Genomic DNA, 22,392 nt, shown 5'->3' on the forward strand with positions numbered 1-22,392 from the left:
AAATTCAGATACACACAAATAAACATTTTAGTGCTTCCTTAATATTAAAATGGTATTCTATGATCAAATGCCTTCTAGGTTTTGATTGATCTTATATCTTTAATTTCCATGGAGTAAAATGAGAATTTTTCCTTATAAGTAAAGCCTGGTTGTTCAGAATTTTCACTCATCTGATACTATAGTGGTGAAATGTTAAGACAGCACAACTTTGTGATTAAATGGAATAAATTTGATCACACAATGAAAAAACAAAAGAAATCAACACAAGAAAGAATGATGTATTTGAGAACATTTTTAATAAATAATGTGACAAAATTACTTTTCTGATTATTGGTTTTCAGTATGCAAAATTATGGCTAAAAATAAGAGGTTTCTTACATGAACATAATGAAAACATTAATCACATGGATTGTTCCCTTAGTACTGCACACCCTTTCTATGTAACTTTCAAATTATCTAAGTGAACACATTTAGTTTTTGGTGAACACCAGCTTTTTTTTTGTGGTTCAGTTTTGTTTGGCTTTGTTTTCCAGTGGGGTCAGGCCTGATACTTGTGTATGAATAAATGTATATATTTTTTTCCTCAAATAGCACCAATTATCAAGTCAATGAAATTCATATAACAACAAAAAAGGATAAAAATCTACAGTCAGAGGGCATCATTTGGCAATTCAAAGCAAGTAATGCCTCTCTTTGAACTTATAAGAAAATCTTATAAGTTTCAACATTGGCCACAACAAACTTAAACCTTTTTTTCTTTAAGTCCAGGAAAAGTAAGAACCATTGTTCATGGCCCACAATAAAGTACGCACGTTACTTCACCATCTGTCATCATTCAAATATTCCAAATACAAACATAGAGCATGAACAAAACAGGTTAAAAACGCTTCTCAACATTTTTTTTTCAATAAGACAAAAAAGGTTAATAGTTACAATGGTTTACAAATAAAGTTTAGTGATTGTGCTTTTAAAACCAAAAAAAAAAAAAAAGATTAAAAACAGTGCATTACAAAAACAAAAATCAAACTTCCTTAAGTGGCACTTCTGAAAGTTGAACTGACACTACCAGAAGAAATTTAGGCCAGTTAAGATAGGGATGTCCTTATTCAATTGGTCATTAAAAACATCCATTTTTTGTAATATGCATTTATAATTGCATTTGATTGAAAAATAGAACAAGGTTTTTTGCTAGGCTTACTTATGACAATGACTAGACAACCAGAGATCCAACTGGCTTACCCCTACTTATCCAAAAGTATATTTCCAAGAAGAATATACTTCAATGATTGAAATGAAGACAAAATAAAGTACCACCAGGGGTTGCAAAGAGCATATATTTACAATGTTTCTACCCATTCAAATTGATTTGTGGTTGTTCTGCATTTGTTATATTTTATTTTCTCCCAGCAGAGGGTGGTATGAAAGACTGATTTGAAAAATCATGTTAAAATGAAGTATGTTTTAATTTGCATTTAGCAGTTGGTTATAGAAAGATTTTATCTTGACAGCCCTTGGCATGAGGTTGATTAATCAATTTTGTATCTTTGATCAATACTTTGCTAAAAATTGGCTTGGTATATAAGCAGTGCAATGCCATATCTCGGGGGCAAAAGGCAAAAGAACTGTGTCATTCTCTCTTGCTGGCTGATGACTGAAGCAAGAAGTCAAATATTTCCCTTGCTGGAAGTAAGGTGTAATGGTTTGTTCCAACAGCGAGGGGAATAGGGAAGTTCTTCATTCAGGATAAAGATCAAACAACACAATAAAACTCCAATAAAATTTTTTAAAATGGTATTCCAATAGGAGGAATAAAAATGACAATTTTTACACTCTGATTGCACTGAACATTTTATCTGGCGTCATGTGTCATCAGACATGAGGCATCTTGAGTGATAATTTTCACATTAGATCTCACAAGCCTCTCTGGTTGTTTTCAGCTTTCAGTTTCCTGTAAGAGAAAAGTGTTTGTTAAATTTGAAAATAAATCTTAAAGTACAGTTTTAGAGTTTCATTGATTTATATGTTTTCAACCTTACAGTTGATATTTCTTCATTCATTCCCCGGCATATGTTAGAAAGTGCTCACTCACGGCAACTCATCAATTTGTCGTTAGCTGGTTTTGATAGAAAATGCAATAGTTCTCTGCAAGTACCAAACTGTATTCTGTGCAATATCTGGGTATTGGGGCTCGTGGGGTAGGGGAAAGAGGAGCAGTAGAAGGAGGATTTCTCTACTCTCCATAGCCCCAACTCAACATTGTAGTTCAAAATCGTTATTAGAGTTATGTATGATGACTTTTTATCCTCCAAAAAGGTTCTCTTACTTAAAACAAACAAACAAACAAACAAATAAACAAAAGAACTTATAAAACTTCTCATAACAACTGTAGGAAGAAAGTCTTCCTATTTTAAATGTCAAAATCAAAATGTTTTGGGATTATAGAAAATTCAATTAGACATCATTCCTTAAAATGTTTCATCTTCTATTTTTAAAAGTTCAGTTTAACATCCATTTAACAATCTACTTGGGATTAAATATATTTGTAAGAAGAGAAATTTGCCCTCAACTTTTTTTTTTAATTAAATGGGGAAAACACTGTCTTAAAAAAATAGGAGGTGATTTTGTGATATGACGTACTGTCAATTCTATCTTGTATCGCTATCTATAAATTCCAACAGAGAAGTATATATATATATATATATATATATATTTTAAAGATTTTATTTATTTATTCATGAGAGACAGAGACAGAGAGAGAGAGAAGCAGGCTCCCAAGGAGCAGGGAGCCCGATGCGGGACTCGATCCCAGGACCCTGGGATCATGACCTGAGCCGAAGGCAGACGCTTAACCGTCTGAGCCACCCAGGCGCCCGAGAAGTATATATTTGACTCAAAAAGTATACTCCTCCATCTAGGAAGGTTAGAGTCGAGGATCAGGTTCTCATTTTCAGAAGAATGAAGGTGGAAGATAGTTGGTCAAATCAGTCAGATTAACCCCAGTGATTACTCGGTGGCCGATAACATAGGCTAAGCACCTTCATTCAAATCCTGATAACTCTGTCACCTTACTGGTTTTTATAACCTATAATATAATACTATGCAATATATTATCTGGATAAATAGTTCTCATTTCCTAACAACATGATTGCCATATAAATTTCTTATCTGAATATCTGCAGATGAATATGCCCTCTAGATCTAAAAAGAAACTATTATCACCCTTTACAACTTTGGAACATATTTCAGGGAAATCATTAAATTCACAGAATTTCAGTCTTTGGCATCACTAACATTAGGATTTGTGCTAAAACAGTAACATTTCTGTAGACTGATAAATATTCCTGATTTTGAGGCTGATATAACAACCAGTATAATGCTGAGAAATTGGAAAAAAGTTATAGATACCTCTAATTCTTCATTATTATCTTCTCCCCTTTCATATCCTCCAAGAACTTGCATTTCTGCAATATTTCTTCGACCTACATTTGCTTGTTCTCTTTGTCTGCTTCCTGATCCTCTTGATGACATTGAGCTTGAAGAACTAGGATCTCTGGGATTATTGGATGTAGGAAAAGTAGGTCTACAGTAAGGTAGAATATCCTCTGTGTAATGAAATATAATAAGTGTATATGAACACCATTGTACATTTTCAAGGCATAATGTAACACACTTATGTCTGTAATTCTGAATGAGGAAGCATGAGTATTTTTGAGGAATAAATGAGGATATTTTATAACAATAATTAAAAAGGCAGCACTGTCCTGAAAAAGAAAATAACAACCCTTGTTGTCTTTCCTGGTAGTGGTTGGCCTTCAAGTTGATTTCACTCCACAAGCTCTTGCCTACCTCAAACTCACTCGGGACCAACATCATTAGAAGAGGTAAACCAAACTTGGAGTCAGACTTAGCTTCCAGTCCTGTCCTTCACTGTGTGATCTCCAATTATTTTAGGCTTTAGTTTCCACTTTTCTAAAAAAACATTAATAATATCTACACCCAGAGGAGCTCCTACTGTTGTTGTTGTAAAAACAGAGGGGATAGTGAAATCCCTATGCAAACTATGAAGATTTCAAGGCATTGATAGAAACAAAGCCCAGTTTCCTCAAATTACCAAAACAGAAACAAGCCCAGGTTCACTTTCCAGACACCAAGATGTCATCCTCCATTTCAACATCATATTTACATTGTGGAGCCCTGAATCTCAGAAGCCTGTCATTGTTTCTAGCTCAAAACACAAAGCCATTCTAATTAAATGCCATCTCCTGAATTTCTATCTCCATACTGCTTTTATTTATTTATTTAGAAAGATTTTATTTATTTATTTGTCAGAGAGAGAGAGCACATAAGCAGGGAGTGCGGAAGGCAGAGGCAGAAGCAGGCTCCCCACTGAGCAAGGAGCCCTATGCAGGACTCAATCCCAGGACCCTGGGTTCATGACCTGAGCCGAAGGCAGACACTTAACCAACTGAGCCACCCAGGCGTCCCTCCATACTGCTTTTAATTTGGTGCTGCTTATACTGATGCATCTTTCAGCTGCTCACTTCTCTCCGAAGCCTGTCCACTCTGCCCTTTGGACACCAAACACACGAAAAAACAACTCTTCTTCATGCATTTTTTTCCTCCCCAGATACTTCCTCTAATGTCCATGCTGCCTGAATGAAATCTGATTTCCCCAGAGGTTTCCACTGAAGTTCTCTGCAGTAGAGTGAGGAAGGCTCACCTCTAGCCCAACCAGCACCCATTCTAAGTTAATACTCCCTGACCTTTGCACAAAACATTCTCCTCCTGGGAGGGCCAAACCAGTCTACCTATGTCACCTTTTTAGTCCTCCTTGATGGCATCTTGCTCCTTCTATTCTACTCATCACAATTTCCACCCCTCATCCAGATTCAGACTCACTGGGGTCTCACTGTCCATCAAGACCACTGTTCCTGGTTCCTGTACCCTTGCTTCACAGCATTAAGAATCCTGTCACCTTCATCTTCTGTCCCTGTTCCATCAATCTTTTTCTCTCCATCAACTTTAGTTTTTGTCAGGCTATAATATAAAATCTCTCTCTCGATCAAAATTTCCCCTTAAGCCTGGGCTCTACATGAATCAATACCTTCTTCTTGTCCTTACAGCTCACCAAAGCTTCTTAAAGCAATTTAGACTCAATACTAGTAGAAACAACTCCTGTTTACTCTGAATCCCATGGAAATCTATCCATGCCCACATTACTACAATGGGAGAGGAAATTCACTGTGGACTTTGATAATGCTCATCATGTTTCAGCCCTCATGTCTCTGGTCTTGTCACTGCCCTTCATCTGGAAACCACCATCAGTTTAAACATCACTGTTCCCAGCTTCTAGTTCTCCTCCCTTCCTGGCCAGTCTCCTGTGGGCTCTTCTTAATGCAGTACATCTTACATATTGCAGGTTTAAACACCTAGCGTAGTGTATATATACATTCTTTTTCCCACTCACTTTGGGAAATTTAATCTATTCTCACAGACTGTAACCTTTTCTAGATTGTAACTGTCATGGGGGCAGGTATTTTTCAGTGTTTTGTGTTTTGATATACTCTCAGCTTGACATGTAATAGGTCATTGATAAATAGTTTTGAGTGAATGAATGAGTAGATTTAATTAATATTTTATCATGACAAATCATTAATTTATATCTGCAACTCCTGATCTATGTTGAACACTTCCTCTTAAGTATCCCTCAAACTCAGTATGTCGAACACTGACCTCATCATGTCTTTCTTTCGTCTCTGTATTCCCTAATATAGTTAATGACAATACTAATCATTAGGACAACAAATACAGAAAACTGAAATTATTTTAGAGTCTTCCTTCCCTTCCAACCACTTTCCAGTACTCCTTAAATGTACTTCTTCCACACATTCAAATATACACAAGTGAGCCTGATTTTTAACACTAAAAATTGTTAAATTTTGAATTTTCCCATTCACTCCTCTCTGCTCCTATAGCCTGGTTTGTAGCCACATCTCTTCTCCAGGTGTTGTAAATATCTACTAATAGATCCCTGCCTCAAGTCATTCCTCTCTAAACCATATTCACTCAGCTGCCTTCTTAGAGGAACTACAGGCATTCTATGACTTAGACTTTCATTTACCTCCAGAGCTTCCCCTTTGGCCACCTTTATTATCTAGTAACACTGAATTTCTTATAATCTTCTCAATGTACCTCAGAGCTTTTCATGCTGAGTTTCTCTGACAGAATATATCCACTTTTCTTACCCAAGTTAAATTTCACCCATCCTGAACACTCAGCTTATTCATCATTTCCATGAAGAAAGATCAAGAAGTCTTTCTTTACCTTACATACCCCACAAGCCTGGGCTAACTGTCCCTTCTTTGGACTCAACTATAGTATCATAAACATTATACCAAATATGAGTATATCTATAAACGTATAGATACCTATCTCTGTCTCTGACTATAAGCTTCATGAGGTCAAGGTTCATGTTTGCACATAAATATCAGGACCAGTACAAGGCTTTATAACACAGTGGATGTTTAATATATGTAAAAATAAATTGAACTAATTGAGATAAATGTCAGCAAAAAGCTCAGTCATTCAAGTCTTGAAGACCACTCTCTTTAATTAAAAATGACCATTCATTACACATGTAAATCAGGGTGCCTCTTTCATTTTAAATAATGTCAACTGAACTATGAAGGTGAAAATTATAGCAATGCGTAGAAATGATCATTTAATGACACATATACATAGGGTTATGTTTCACATAACAATTTGGGAAAGTAAGACCTTCAAAATAATAATCTGGTCAGTGTATCTCAGTGCTTTCCATGAAATAAGGTTCCTTGTTTCTAGATTAATAGTTCCAGTAATAGTTCTTTAGTTAGAAATATTTTTATAGGGCGCCTGGGTGGCTCAGTCGTTAAAAGCGTCTGCCTTCGGCTCAGGTCATGATCCCAGGGTCCTGGGATCGAGTCCCACATCGGGCTCCCTGCTCTGCGGGGAGCCTGCTTCTCCCTCTCCCACTCCCCCTGCTTGTGTTCCTGCTCTCGCTATGTCTCTCTCTGTCAAAAAAATAAATAAAATCTTTAAAAAAAAAAAAAGAAATATTTTCATAACACAAAGGACAACTTATTAAATTTCTAAAGATTAATAAAATAATTTCATTTTGGTTTGTAAAATCTTCTCCTGAAGAATCCCAATGTTTTAGAGAAAGCTTACTTGTAGCAGCAAATTGGTCTATACTTTCAGGCCACATATAACTTCATAATATATGTCACGACATTATATTTATAAATCCCACTACTCCTGGGTCAAAAGTTCAGAGCCAGATCACCTTTTGCTTAACTGATAAAAAGGCTGTTTTTCAAACTTTGGATTGTGGCGATAACACCAAGTACTTTGAGTCACATAACAGAGGCATCTGCCTGAAGGGTACTTTTACTTATCACTTTACTGCTGAGTCCACCCTGGATTAGGAGTTCAGGCTTCCTGTCACAGAACAGAGTGAAACTGACTCCCATTTTGAAAGAAAGTTGCTAATGACCAAGGGCTCATAATAAACAGAACAAGAGATTAATGTCTAATCTTCCTGCAATATATCTATTAAAATACAGTAGCAGTTGAAGTGCCTGCCCCCTACAGGCTTCTAAGATTCCTTTCCCTAACACTCTTTTCAGACTCTTCCATCAATCTCCCCCTTTTTTGTGTTTCTTTCTCCTAAACGGTTTCTTCTCTTTCGTCTCTAATAATCCTATCCTAAAGCATTTCTACAAATTCTGCCCTCCCGGCAAACTCGTTGCCAATGTCTCCTCTTCCCCACCTTCTGAAAAGAGCTCATCACCTCCCTTCCACAATTTCCATTTACTTTACAACCCCCTACAGTCTGGCTTCTATTTTGACTATAATACTAAAAACAATTCTTTTGAATACCACCCACAAATAACATATTGCAAAATCCTCATGTGTTTTTCCCCCAGCCCCCACCTCCTGTTGACACCCAACTTTTACTTCTGGGTGGCATTTTAGACTTCTTTCTATCTTCAAATTTCCTCCTCCATTCTTTCTAGGATACTATTCTCTCTGGCTTGGAGATCCTGATTATTTTATATCTCTTGGTAGATCCATCTCAATTTCCACTATAGAAAGTCATTCTTGTGCTTAACCTTTGAATATAATCACTGCTGATTATTGGTGTGTTGGAGTTGGCTCACATGTTCTCAAAAAAAAAAAAGAGTACCCAAGTCTTCCCAACTCCACTTTCACTGATTTCGTATTAGCAGATTGAAACCAGCCATCTTGGAACTAACTACCCAATAGAAGTGAGTAAATGGCTACAAATTAGGATTTTGCTTTGCTTTCCTCCTAGAGAATTGATTGTTCAACATTAACCAGTGTATCACTGCTGATAATTTAGCCTTTGTAACTCATATAATTTTCCCCTCCATGTTGCTGTTTCTAAAACCCCCTCTCTACTCACAACCTTTCTCCTGATCTTTAAACTTAGTTCTCTAAAGTCTTACTGATTTTCTTCATATCTGTGCTCTTATCAGCACCTTAATTCATTCAAAATTGAAATTCTTTTCCCTAAGACATCTTTTCTGTTTATTTTTTTTTCTTTTTCTCTACATTGGTTAGTACAATTAGGTTCCACTAGCCAACAGGGCCATCTAATTAACATTTGAGTAACTTTTGCTTTACTCCATAATTTCATTCTTTTTTTTTTTTAAGATTTTATTTATTTATTTGACAGAGAGAGTCACAGCGAGAGCAGGAACACAAGCAGGGGGAGAGGGAGAGGGAGAAGCAGGCTTCCCACTGAGCAGGGAGCCCAATGTGGGGCTCGATCCCAGGACCTTGGGATCATGACCTGAGCCGAAGGCAGATGCTTAACGACTGAGCCACCAGGTGCCCCCATAATTTCATTCTATTTTTCTACTTTCGATTAGTCACCACTGGTTCTATCTCTGAAATGCTAATGTAGGCTGTTTTCTCCTTTTTCCACACAACTATTTTAATTCAGTGTTTTCATAGTTTATACCTAGATATTTTACAATGATCTGGTACCTTCATCTACACAAGTCCAATGCCTCTTCCTTCACATAGAGTGCTGCCAGTTATTTTTCTAAAAATCTGATTCTGTCATTTCTTGTTCAAAATTCTTTCCTGGCTTACCACTGCCTATATCATAAATCCCACACTCTAGATCATATTCCCAGCCTTCCCAATCTGGCCCAATGACCCTTCTAGTTTTATCTTTCACTATTGTGTCTGGCCAAACTAGGAATCAATGTTCACCAAACATTTGTTTTTACATCCACACGTTTTTTTTCCCACCTACTTCCTTTACCTGCTATCCTCTTCTCTCTGTTTAACCTGTTAGAATCATGCTTTCCTTTAAAACCCAACTCAACTGGCACTGTCCCAGGAAGTCTTATATAATGTTACATATTTAATTTAATTTAATTATATTAAAATTATTTGAGTACATGCTTGTCTCCTCCATTAGAGAGTAAATTTCTAAATCTTATCACTTTTCATATGGCCTAAGAGAACCTAACAGTGCAACTTGCAAACATATGTTCTATCTGTATTTATTTGCTGTTTGAATAAATGAGTACCTTGGATGAGGTGAGTCTTTGCTGGTGGAAGGTCTCGTTTTGCTGCCTTATTTCCTCGTCCTTTGCCATCATTTTGCTGTTCCTGTGCTTCTCTGGTATCACCCAGATTGGTTCTCATATCAGCAACTTGTCTTCCATCCAATACTTCTCTCCCCTTGTAACTGCCTACTTTTCTATCTGATGATCTGTCTGTTCTTGCTTCTATAGAAGGGAGTTTTGGCACGATTACAGGTCGCACCTCCAGCTGTGCCTTGGACTGGACAGTGGGTGACTTTATGGCAGGTGGTGGCACTGGAGGAGGTGGAAGATCTAGAAAGAAATATTGAAAATATTGTAAAAGTCTGCCTCTTATGAAATTTTTAAATATTAATATTAGCATTGGAGTCACATTCAGTTGTGAGATAATATATCTTAAAGGAACTGGAACAGTTGAAGGTAACCAAGGAACAAAGAGGATCAACAATTTCAATGTATTCTCATTGTTATATGGCAGAAAAATATTGAATCCTAGAGCCGGGACTTAAAGATTATCTGCTCTTGGGATAGCTAATATGGGCATATATACTATCACTTTCTCTCCCCCAACCATGACAGACCTTCTTAATTGATTTCGGCATAATGTTGATGGTCTCAAATGCATACCGTTACTCTTCAGGCAACCACTTCAAATTGTTTGAGGTTGGCACTTGAGTTGAGACCTATTTGCCACCTCTAATCTAGCCTAAATCCCTTCTCGTTCTGTAAGAAGGGAAACTCAAACACATAGACCTTAAGTTATTTTTCAATCTCAAATCGAGATATGATCAGAACCAGGACCAATGCCCTTAGATTCTTAATCTCTGGTTCAGTATTCTTTATACCATTTCATTCTATTTTGTGTTTATAATCTACCATTAATTGATGGGGTCTCTGCACCCAGAGTTTTAAAATCAGATAATCTCTGGTATAAATATAAGTTAGTGTCATCTATCTATCTTTCATTATATATTATATATATATGTTAATGTATATATATATAATTATATATATAACACACACATATCTATCTATATAACTGGACATTACATATATTTCAACTTCTTATAGACATAATTAAGGATAAAAGTAGGTAAAAATTTGATATCTAAAAAATTTATTTTCTTTAAGGGGTGCTATCCTTGACTCCTATGTACATTCCAGGGGGTAGAAATAGATATCCTAATAATAGTTGGTAACTTAGTAGAAGAATATGAAGAGATTTCAGCTTTAGTTTGTTTTGCCTTTAGTATGGAGGACGAATTAAAAGGAAAGGCTTGAATCCAGGAGGGCAAGAGGTTATTGTTATAGCTCAGATAAGTAATGATAGGGGATGGAACTGTATTGGTGGCTGTTCAGATGAGGCGATGTATTTGAGAGATCTTAAGGAAGAAAAATCAATATTATTTAATGATCAATGGAATATAGTAGAGGAAGGAAAGGAAAGATTCTAAGATGACTTTTAGGAATTTTGCTATAGTTGACTAGGCAGATGAGAGAAACTTCACTGAAAATAAGGAAGGAGGGGATGAGGAAGAGATGGATGGCCTGCAGAGGAAGAATATCAGTTCAGTTTTAGAAAAGTGGAGAGGAGGCGCCTAGACAGAGATGTCCAACAGGTTTCTGTACATAAAATCTGAGTTTCAAGAGAGGTCAAGACCCAGAGATACTGAGAGTTGGGAATTATCAGCATGGTTTTTTCAGTCATGACTTCAAAAATGGTAATGTTTTCATATTTGGAGAGCAATATCTAGGTGATAGAATAAGTCAACTAAAAAGCATTTATAAAACACGTGTTAAAAGCTTAGGAGCAAAAAATTAACATTTTCAACAAAAAAACCCCCACATTTACATGCTAAAAATAAATCAAAAGTACGTAAGAACTTGAAAGTACAACCCTTCATGTCTTTCCCTCTCCATTTCAAATCCTCAATATTGATAATGTGGAGGTAATCAGTTTGAATATTTTTCTATAGATCATTCCAGAAATGATTTATACACACAAATCAGGCCTACCAAGCTGCATAAATCCAGGGATCATCATTTGCATCAGGGACTATATAAAATGGCCACCCCTAGGGCTGTATAGTGCCTCTCTGCCCACCCTTATGTGGAGGTCTGCTGAAAAGTACCACACACAAATATACACTTTCCTCTCTTATTGACATAGGTAGAATTGCATTTTTTTTCACCTGTGTAGTTGTATACATCTCCCTATATGTACATACAGCTCTGCTCTTTTTTTGAAAAGTTTGTATAATGCTCTGTTGAATGAATATATCATTATTTATTTAGCCAATCCTCACAGAGGAATATTTAGGTTGTTTCCATATAGTTTACTATTACTGACAATGTTCCACTGTCATTTACATATACCAGCATGAAAAATTCTTGAGTATTAAAATTATGCCTTAGGAGTTCTTTTTTTATTTAAGATTTTATTTATTTATTTGAGAGACGGAGAGAGTGGGAGAGTGGGGGAGGGGCAGGGGGAGAGAGAATGCAGACTCTGCACTCAGCACAGAGCCCGATGGGGGCTCAATAACACCACCTCCAGATCACAACCTGAGCTGAAACAAAGAGTCAGATGCTTGACTGACTGAGCCACCAGGAGCCCCAAGAATTAATCATTTTTGTTCCATAAATAGGTGTAGGTCTTTTTTAAACTAATAGTCTTTTGACATTATATACTAAAACTAAGGCATTAGAATTCATCGTATTGGTCTTTGAAAGCAAAGAGCTTGAGGTACTGTCTTCTTACCAGCTATTTTAGTTAGGACTCCATTATTAAAAGCGGTCCAACTTTTACTTGCATTTTTTTGTTGTTTTTCGTTCTCATGGCTCATCATGTTCTAGTTTCATATAAATAGCCTCTAAACATTACCTAAAATGGTAACCAAAGTAGAGCCGATGGCAATAATTTTCGCCTGATTTTATAAAATCACAATTTTTTTTTTTTTGCCTTACGACATATATTACCATTGTCATTGTGCCTGGTTTTTCCTCTTTACCACTTTAATGTATTTAAGAAAAAAAACAACAACCCAACACTTAAAAAAAAAGGTACTATCATGAGAGTCCTCCTTCCTCTGCTACTTGTTTATTAAAAATAACCAAAAAGAGATAGTTAAAAAAACAGACTGTACTGAGTGGCTTAAAGCCAAGTGACCCAAGAGGCAGAGCAGTTCTAAGTTCAGACTGAGCCTGGGACTGGCAACGAAAGGAGAAAAATCTAATTCAGAACATACCTGGCGGCAGATGGAGTGAGGGCCTGCAGGCTCATTTCCGCACTATCTCCTTGCTATAGACTTCAACCCCAAATTGCAAACACAGATTATCAAGCGGGCAGAAAGTAACTGCCACTACCAACAAATCATAAAATGTCTGGGTTCATCAGATTACCAAAGCTGATGATTACCACTATTATAAAAGCACATATAACACAGGTCGAAAACGAGAAGAGAACCCCGTAGTAATTTTAAGAGTTCTAACTTCCTGTATGTAACTATTACTTCTGTATCTAGTTGATGGTGAGAGGCAAATGCTTGTAGGTTTTATTTCTCATACAAATAGGTTACCAAATAAATTTTTTTAGGTATTATAAAATAATTACTGTGTCAAAGCAGGGATCATTGTATTATGAACAATTCTGTATTTCACATAGTGATAAATAGGACTTTCACCCAGTACAGACCAACAGTAGCTCAAATTGGATTTAACAAACAGGATCATGGACCTGTTTTACATATATATATATGTATAGACACCTTATATAATCACATAAACATCATTCTTTATACAATACTTTCCAAAAGCAGTATAATGTATATAAAGTAAAATGTCAGACCACATGCATGCAGACAATTATGCCAGCATTAACTCACTATGGAGATCCGGCACTCTATTTACTTAGCTGCTTAAAGTCCCAAGACCTTGTAATTAATGATAAATCAAGTCAAAATAACATCATTCCAAAGAGGGTGGTGAATTTATAATTTATGAAAAGTAGGGCTGGAGAAATAATGTAGATTTGGTTTTTAAATCAAGTATGTAAATGTATCAAAAGGGTTGAAAAGAGGGGGTGGGAAGAATCTATTAGAAGGTCCTAGAAATGCACTTACACTTGGCTTTAACTCGCTAAGACTCTGACTAATAAATATTCATATATTTTAATCCTACCCTTCATCTGGGTTAAACTTGTAAGTGGCAAATATGAGATAAATAAACAGATTCTGCCTGTCACGGTGACTATAATATACAGTACTCCTCTGTGCATTGAGTACTCCCTGGGTCTCTCTGAGGCCTAGGATTTACCTGCAGAGTAAGGTATGGTCACAGTGCCAAGGATCAGGGGCTCAAGGGCTGTTATGGGCTGAACTGTGTCCCCTCAAAGCTCACATGTTAAAGTCCTAACCCCCTGTACCTCAGAATGAGATGGTATTTGGATATAGGGTCTTTCAAGAGGTAATTAAGGTAAAAGGAGTCCTTGGGGTGGGCCTTCCTCCAATCTACCTGGTTTCCTTATACAAAGAGGAGATTAGGACATACACATTGATTGAAGAAAGACCAAGTAAATACACAAGGAGACTACCGCCATCTATGAGCCAAGGAGAAAGGCCTCAGAAGAAACCAACCCTGCCAACACCTTGATCTTGGACTTCTAGCCTCCAGAGCTGTGAGAAGATAAATTTCTGTCATTTAAGCCACCTAGTTTATAGTGCTTTGTTATGTCAGCACTAGAAAACTCATATAGTTGCCGACTGACAAGGATCATCACAAACTACTCTTCATCGGGTCAGACAGAGCCACTCTTTAGCTTGCTTTATATCGTTTACAAAAGTTCTATGAAGCAAATACAGAAGTCGAACAAAATTTACAAAGTAAAGACACTACAAACTCAAGACTGATACTGTATTCTGAAATTAGTTTGCAAAGGAAGTCTATTGATAATAATCAAACTCAGCCATCAGAGTTAACATTTTAACCATTAAAAAGCAAAAATTAAAAAAAAAACCCTCCATGTCTTACTACCATGTTTAATTCACATTTTAACAGTTGGCAGCTCTTTAAATTCCTTCTTCTCCCCTCTTCTTTCTCTTTCTTAATAAATTGTACAAATTGTGTCTGCCACTGAGTTTCTTCATGAAATGGTCTATGAATTTTTTTTCAAAAAATGCAGTAGTATTCTGAGAAAACGACCCAGTGTTCCCATGTCATAACCACTGCTAGCAAGAGTATATGCATTTCTCTTATTTGATGCATGAAGAAGTATTTGCATTTACTTGATTTTACTTCATCAATATGCATTGCCAGATATGTAAAAAATAACACATATTTTGGTATTTTCTCTTTATCAAATGAGAAAGTGTCCAGAATTAAACTCAAGACTTTTTAGTACAATAAACATAACTAAAAGACAGATGGTTATCAAAATGCTGAAAGGAAGTTAAAGCTAAAATTTTAAAAATAACTTCAGTCATATTTCCATTTTGTCTATTTTTAGGACTTCAAGAAAATAATTATTGGCTTCCACATTACTTTACATCCTAGGATAATTTTGCATAATCCCTTTTGTGAAATAAACAATGAAAAATCCAAATAATACTTCAAATTAACTTCTTTGGTTTTACTTATTTCATTAGATTTCTTTGGTATTTCTAAAATTAACGTTAAAAAAACAACCTCAGTGTTTCATCATTCAGTTTACTAATTACTCTGCAGGGATTAGTTAGAATTTACATTTTTTTTTAAAGATTTTATTTATTCATTTGAGAGAGAGAATGGGAGAGAGAGCACGAGAGGGGGGGAGGGTCAGAGGGAGAAGCAGACTCCCTGCTGAGCAGGGAGCCCGATGCGGGACTCGATCCTGGGACTCCAGGATCATGACCTGAGCCGAAGGCAGGCGCTTAACCAACTGAGCCACCCAGGTGCCCTAGAATTTACATTTAATTATTAAATACCTTGAAGAAAGTACTGCAGAATGTGGTACAATAAACAGAGATCACAATTTTCAAGCATAGTGCAATTTATAACTGTGATACCGCGTCCTTTAACTGGGCATGTATTTATTCAAAGCATTTTGAAAAAGCATCCCTCAATGCTAGAAGTCCCTCAAAACAAGTATAAGTAAGAGCTGGAAAGGACTACACAAAGCTTTAGGCCAGTTTTCTCCCTTTTGTATTCAACCTAGATGTGTTTACATCCAGGTTTGCTGTTTGACCCATTTTTCAGTGAGGAGCACTCTCTTCCAGATAATAAAAACTGAGAGGACAGCTATAAAACCTGTAAAATGCCATTACAGGGGTTCCATAAATGTAAAACTGCCGATAGAGTTTGGGGATTTACACCTAGTGTTTGTCCCTTTACAGAAGCAAACATGCACAAAGCCACTGTAATAACCCTTCAAAATCAGATAATATTCTGACAGCTCAGTTTCACTGACAAAAGAGTCCTGGGCAGAAGCCAGGAGGCCCAGGTGTGCTGTGTCATGCCAGTATTTAATGTAGTCTAATATCAGATGGATGCGAGTGAGAGAAAATACTTTGAATAAAGTACAGATAATAGCATGGACAGCCACTCATCGCAAAATTACTTGTGCTCATCATGCTGTGAGCTTTGTATTAAATTTTTCTGTCAAGTGGCAGGAATCACAGGGAGAAGTGCCTCAGAAAACCCTCCTTGTAACCTTGGATAAGGATCTATAATATTAGGCTTTCATATGATAATGGCAAATGATGCCCTTTTTGAAAAATTGCTGACTGGTAATGAAAGTCCTAATCAGATTGTGGTTGGAGAGGACCAGGAGGTGGGGGACAGTGTCTGTGATACCCTTCTTCCCCCACCCCGTTAGCGAATTTAGCAAACTTGACAAGATGGGTGAGTCTGAGAGAATTTATCTTACGTGAATTTCCAACAAAGCCCTTGGGGTTGTTTATAAAATGAGAAGGTGGCGGGTTTAATAAATGCTGGGCCACCTGAGGCACTTTCATTAAAGGCTTTCTCTCAACAACATCACCATGTTTGCACTATTCTCCTGGGCTCCCTTGAGAATACAAGCATTACCTCTTCAGTGAGAGTCAATATTGTATGTGAAGGCATGAAGGAAGATGATTCGATTTGCCTTTTGGTGCACAAAAATAACTGTAACACCACCATAGTTAGAATTAATATTCAGACAAGTTTATTGAATTGTACTTGAATGCAAAATTCCAAAAGGAAACAAAAAAAGAGGACGTTTGGGAAGATTTATCAGGGAATGTGATGAAGGTTCAGGCTCTGTCGTTACTTCAACTACAGTGATGTCTATTTGTTTGCAACAACAAAATAACCTTTTAAACATAATAAAAATATACACTGTTCTTAGCTTCTTAAATAACTCTTATTAGAAGTACTGAAGATGCTTGACAAGATATGAAAGTTGATCACTGCTATTAAGTAATAGGAGGCTTACTGTTAATGACTTTTTAATGTAATTTCTAATGCCAGTGGACGCATTGTCTAGACCTAGAGAGCCAGGGTGAATAGGCGAGATTCATAGATGTTTTCATGCATTTCAATGGACTTACCATCTGTGTAGGCTTCTCTGCGCAGATGTCCTGGCTGGTGTTTTTGCTTCTTGGCTGGTCTGGCCTTCTGTATTTGAGCAGCACTCATGTTGCTGTCTGTAGAAACAGGACTTGTGGGTCGAGGGCACTGGGACGCATGAAAATGGCGGCGGCCTGAGTAAAAAAAAAAAAAAAAATCAGAGCCAAACTCATCAATGAATTTTAATTATAACATTAAATAAGAAAAAGAAAACATTAGAACTAGAAGCATCCCTAATCTCCTACAAATAGCTTTAAATAAACTATTCTAGCAAATACTAGGATTTTTGCCGTTCTGCCTGATCCATCCACTGGAAAAAAAAAATATGCTGAAAGTTTTTTCCGGCTTTTTTTTTAACCATAGTACCTTTATTTTGTTAAAGTTCTTGACACCACTTACTAAAGAAAAACACCCCAATTACAGACTGAGCCAACCAGGTGCCTAAACATCCCAATTACTTTTGCAACTAACTTCATTAAAGTGTTATTAGTAAACAAAAATAGTAATTAGATTTTTGCACAGTATATTCAACGTACATTGTTTTCTCAAGGGAATCACCAGAGTCCTTAAGAAATTCATGTTCTAAGAGTGAACAGTACTAAATATGTCCCTTATTTTAATTAAATATGTTTTTATGCTATTCTTTGAAGGCAGATACCTAGTATCAATACATTCTGAGGTATTTCTTCCTTAGGAGGCCTAAAATTAAAGCTCACATATTTAGACCTGTCCAAAATTACTTATACCCCTTTTCTTTCACTAGATGTTTACTTGCTGATTCTGGATAAAGTGACCCCTCCAGAAACTTCCACGTTTTTTGGTGGTAGCAGAGGCAGTTTTCATTTTTTCGTTTTGGAGGGACAATATTTGCAGGTACCAGTGATAACTGAATGTGCTAATTAGACACAGTACATCTCAGAGCTCCCCAGTTTTCTGGCTGTCTTACAGAGATGTTGTATCACAATGGCACAAAATATTTAATCCATAACAGCAAGGGAAATCTTGGCCCTATGCTTGACTTTCATTATTCTGGTTTTTAGAAATTCCAGATACACAAAGCTGGAACTTCTTTTTGTACTGTAAGAAACTTCAAACAAACCTACACAACATGTCTTTTGGCTACAGACAGGTGAAGCCACATATAGTGGAATCAACATATTTAAAAATGCTAACTGATGCATATTAAATAATATTCATCAATGCAGCCAAGTGAGAAGCAATTTGATTGGATTACTCATTCATATTAACTTCAAGTCATATGATCAGCAGCACCCTTTCTTGAGAAGAACATTTTAATAGGCAGAGGCCAACGCATGTTTAGTTCATTGTAATTATGAGCCAAATGAAAACCGGAAGTGCCACTAAATTACAATACAATAAAATATTAAACCAAACTCCCCTTAGCAATGATGGAGACTATTACAATTAAAGTTACATATCCATGAAAAGAGAGAATTAGGGCTGAGAGTGAGCACATTATTCATTCTATTGTGTAAAGCCATCTACTGTTCATAGACCCTGAGGTATCAGGTCATTTACAGATGAATTTTCAACGTTATTTCCATGTTTTGTTGATTTAATGAACTGAAACGCATCTCTAATGCAATCTGAAAGCAGTAGTTTGAGATGCTTAATTTCACTTCCTTATTTTTTTAACAGAAGATTAAAAAATAAGGAGAAATAAAAGCTATGCGCACAGTTAGATGTTAGTTATTAAGAAAGATAGGTAGGTTTGGATAGTTATTATATTCAGTAGCGACTGAGGGGGAAATAAAGGAATTTGGTTGAATTTCATAAAATATCGGTATAGCCGAAATAAATATATGTTTTACAATAAAAGGTCGAGGGGTACTAGACTTCTTTTTTCCTACAACATGCTCTTGATAAATAACATATAGAAATAACCTTATTTTCTCTGAATACATTCTACAAATGATAAAAAAAATGATGACCAATCCAGTATCTGAAGAGAAAGGGAAAAGTACCAATGTGATAGTTACCAAACTAAGAAAAATAAAACAACAAAACAAGATAGCAATTACTGATGTGTTATGATAGTCTTTTATTTCTCAGAAATATATCTTTTGCTGGCCACATTATTTTACTCTACGATTTGTATTTTTGGTTTACACAATGTGTATATGAATGTATACTGTGTATATATTCCATCCTACAGAAATAAATGGCATGTGATAAATGTATGACTTTAAATTCTTTCCTTTTTCATACTGTTTACTCTACAAGGTTGGGAATAGGTGATAAATAAAAATGGGTTCAAACATAAGAATAGATATATGATCATTGTAAACAGGGTACTGGCAATGACGAAGGAAAACAGAAAAACACATATGCATCTGGATTAACTTCCTCTCCAAATTACTAGATTAAAAATGTTTACTTTAGGGCGCCTGGGTGGCTCAGATGGTTAAGCGTCTGCCTTCGGCTCAGGTCATGATCCCAGGGTCCTGGGATCAAGTCCCACATCGGGCTCCCTGCTCAGCGGGGAGCCTGCTTCTCCCTCTGCCTCTCTCTCTCTCTCTGTCTCTTATGAATAAATAAATAAATAAAAATCTTTAAAAAAAAATGTTTAAGTATGAAACGTCTATGCTTGATAATGTATGCATATCACACACATCTTTCTATCTTCCTAATTAAATTAATGTTCTCAGGGAGAGGGTATGAAGAGAATGGGGGTTAAGGAGAAATAGCCCATTTTCCAATGGTTGAGTGTCCTCCCCCGCATATTTATTTATTTCTCCTAGAGAATTTCTAATTAAATAGAATAAGAGAACCATCACAATGAATTTTATTTTGGTTACTTTCTACACCTCAAAAAAATCATGTAACACAAACCTCACCTGACTATAGGCGCACCTAAAGAAATTGTACACCTATCTGCTATGACTTCCATAAAAACAAGGGCTTCCCAGGGAGCTTCACTCACATTATATAGGATTTATTAAATTAAAATAAACTAGAAGATTTAAAAAGCCTTGTCCAGAAAAAGGGAATAACCAAGCTATGTCATAAGCTTGGATCTTGGTTTCCTCAGGCAGCAAATAAAAAACAGTAATAATAGCTGCATTTCACATTGGACACAAGCTCGTAGGCGATAATCATCAGCTGACACGCACCCATCAAGTCTTCTTTTCCAGCTTGGTGACAAGCGCAGAACTTACCAGAAGCATCCTGCATTTGACGACGTGCGACTTTCAGACCAGCATACTCCGCAGCTGCTGCCACTGCCTGGGCAAAATCAGCATCGGTGAAGAAGGAGCCATCAGAAGAACTCACGCTGGAACGTCCACTGGAAATGTTGTCCTCCTCTGAGGCTGAGCCCCAGCCATTGATCATGGACCCAGTGACAGAGCTCTCAAGGTCCCCCACACTGGAGGCAGGGGTCTGCTCAAGGCCACGTAACAAAAGCCGTCTGGTCTGCATCTTGGCAACTTCCATGTCCGCTTCATCTTCTTCCTCTTCTGGCGCATCTGTATCCATATCTGAGACAAGAGGTCCTGAAATGTATCCGTAGGTATGTGGTGGGGAAATCGGTCGTGGTGGTGGAGGGGGGCTCACCGGCTGCCGTCTGCAGGAAGATGGAGAAACAGGTTTGGCTCAGCTCATTATCAGGACACACACAAAATACATTAACCAAGAAATTGGCCAAGTACACTGATTTGATTGTTGCTTCTGTGGGAGCTAATTTAACCAAGCTGGGCTTCCTTTCAATTCAAGTTTAACAGAAATATCCTCAGCTACCTGTAAGTCACAGTCACCTTATGTTTTATCATTTGGATTATATTCAATTAAAAAAGGAGAAGTAATACATACTTTGGAAACACATGCCTATGTAGTTGTCTTAAAGCTCATTGAATATTAATGATAGATATTATTACCAAAGACAACAGACATCAGTTCTGGAACAGATGCTCCATAAACATGTTTCTTTCCCTTTATTTCATTTCCACGCCTACCATTCCAAGCAAATGGACTCATTTGTGGTGACTATAGAGAGAATTTCATAGGATGGAACAATCATATATTCAGCATATGACACAGTTTCCTTTAGATTTTATTCTATTAAAATAAAAGGCTATGGGAGCCAAGAGCACTTTTTTCCCCTGAATTATTCACCAAAACTTATTAGCTATTTTAAACCTATCACTTTCACCATTATTCCACCTACCTGTTAAATAAAATGCTTAAAGATATTTTTCTTGATATCTTGAAATTAATTAAGGACTAAGGCTGAGGACAATGTGAGTGGTATTCTACAGTGTAAGTTCACAGAGTTCGCAATAACTACTTTCAGTCGTCTCTCCACTGATCCAGAGAACATCAGCTAAACGCAGTCCTTCTACTACTATCTATCACCATCACCCACAGAGAGGATAAGATGACTGAGAAGATAGTGTTTTGACCTCGGTGTAAAGTGAGATTGGTGGAAAGAAGTTATTCCCAAGTGGGGAGAATATCAAGAGATTAACTCCTAATTTAGGAAAGTGCTTGACAGAAAGGAAGACGTACAGTGATTTCTAGTTAAAGGATTGCTTAGTCAGTGACCTGCTCAACAGTCCCAATACTCTCTAAGCAAGATTAAAGAGACGATATAAGGGGGAATGTCATTTGGAAAAGTCACAACACCTCTTCAAATTCTGTGCCTTTGATAAGTAAGGAAGATAGATTCCACACAAGTGTGTCAACCTGAGCACAAGCACTAGATGGTAGTGAGATCAGGTTCTAGCGTCATCTGGCCACCTCCATGATTTAGGAGGCTAGAAAAGATACAGCATGAATGCCACCGACCGGTAATCCACCTGAAGATGTGGCTAAATTGTTCAAGGACTATAAATGCCTAGAGACGCTGCCCAGAATTGAGTCCTTCATCAGTAAGTTGGTTCCAGCCCATCTCCCTCACCATTCTTATCATACTCACAGAGCAAGACGAGATAGAATAGTCATTGGGGCTAACCAAGGAGAAGACTGGATCCTCATCTAGTTTGCTATACCTTAGCATTTAGGAGAAGAGGGAGTAGGACAAAAGTGGTTAAAAGCAGAGAATGCCCTCTTACTCCATGCCACCATAGACACAGACAGGTACAATCTGCAAAGGTTGTCCGCAAGTGCATGATTATAGTTTTACAATGAACAGAATTGAAATTTAAGAGACAAAACAAACAATTAA

At 36.8% G+C, this 22,392-nt stretch overlaps 1 protein-coding gene across 5 annotated transcripts in view; it reads right to left on the bottom strand.

Annotated features, from left to right (window-relative positions):
• Positions 1–280: 280 nt before the first annotated feature.
• ROBO1 (roundabout guidance receptor 1) overlaps positions 281–22,392 on the bottom strand; it is a 967,818-nt gene continuing 945,706 nt past the window's right edge. For all 5 annotated transcript variants that reach the window (XM_044919565.1, XM_021679301.1, XM_021679299.1 and 2 more), the window contains 5 exons: positions 20,387–20,793; positions 17,189–17,341; positions 9,609–9,917; positions 3,406–3,602; positions 281–1,948 (listed from right to left, as the gene is read on the bottom strand). In XM_044919565.1, coding sequence (XP_044775500.1) covers positions 1,934–1,948; positions 3,406–3,602; positions 9,609–9,917; positions 17,189–17,341; positions 20,387–20,793 — 1,081 coding nt within the window. In that variant the 3' untranslated portion in view covers positions 281–1,933. The remainder of the gene's footprint in view (positions 1,949–3,405; positions 3,603–9,608; positions 9,918–17,188; positions 17,342–20,386; positions 20,794–22,392) is intronic.

The sequence above is a fragment of the Neomonachus schauinslandi genome, chromosome 1 (assembly GCF_002201575.2).
Source record: "Neomonachus schauinslandi chromosome 1, ASM220157v2, whole genome shotgun sequence".
NCBI classification, from domain to species: domain Eukaryota; kingdom Metazoa; phylum Chordata; class Mammalia; order Carnivora; family Phocidae; genus Neomonachus; species Neomonachus schauinslandi.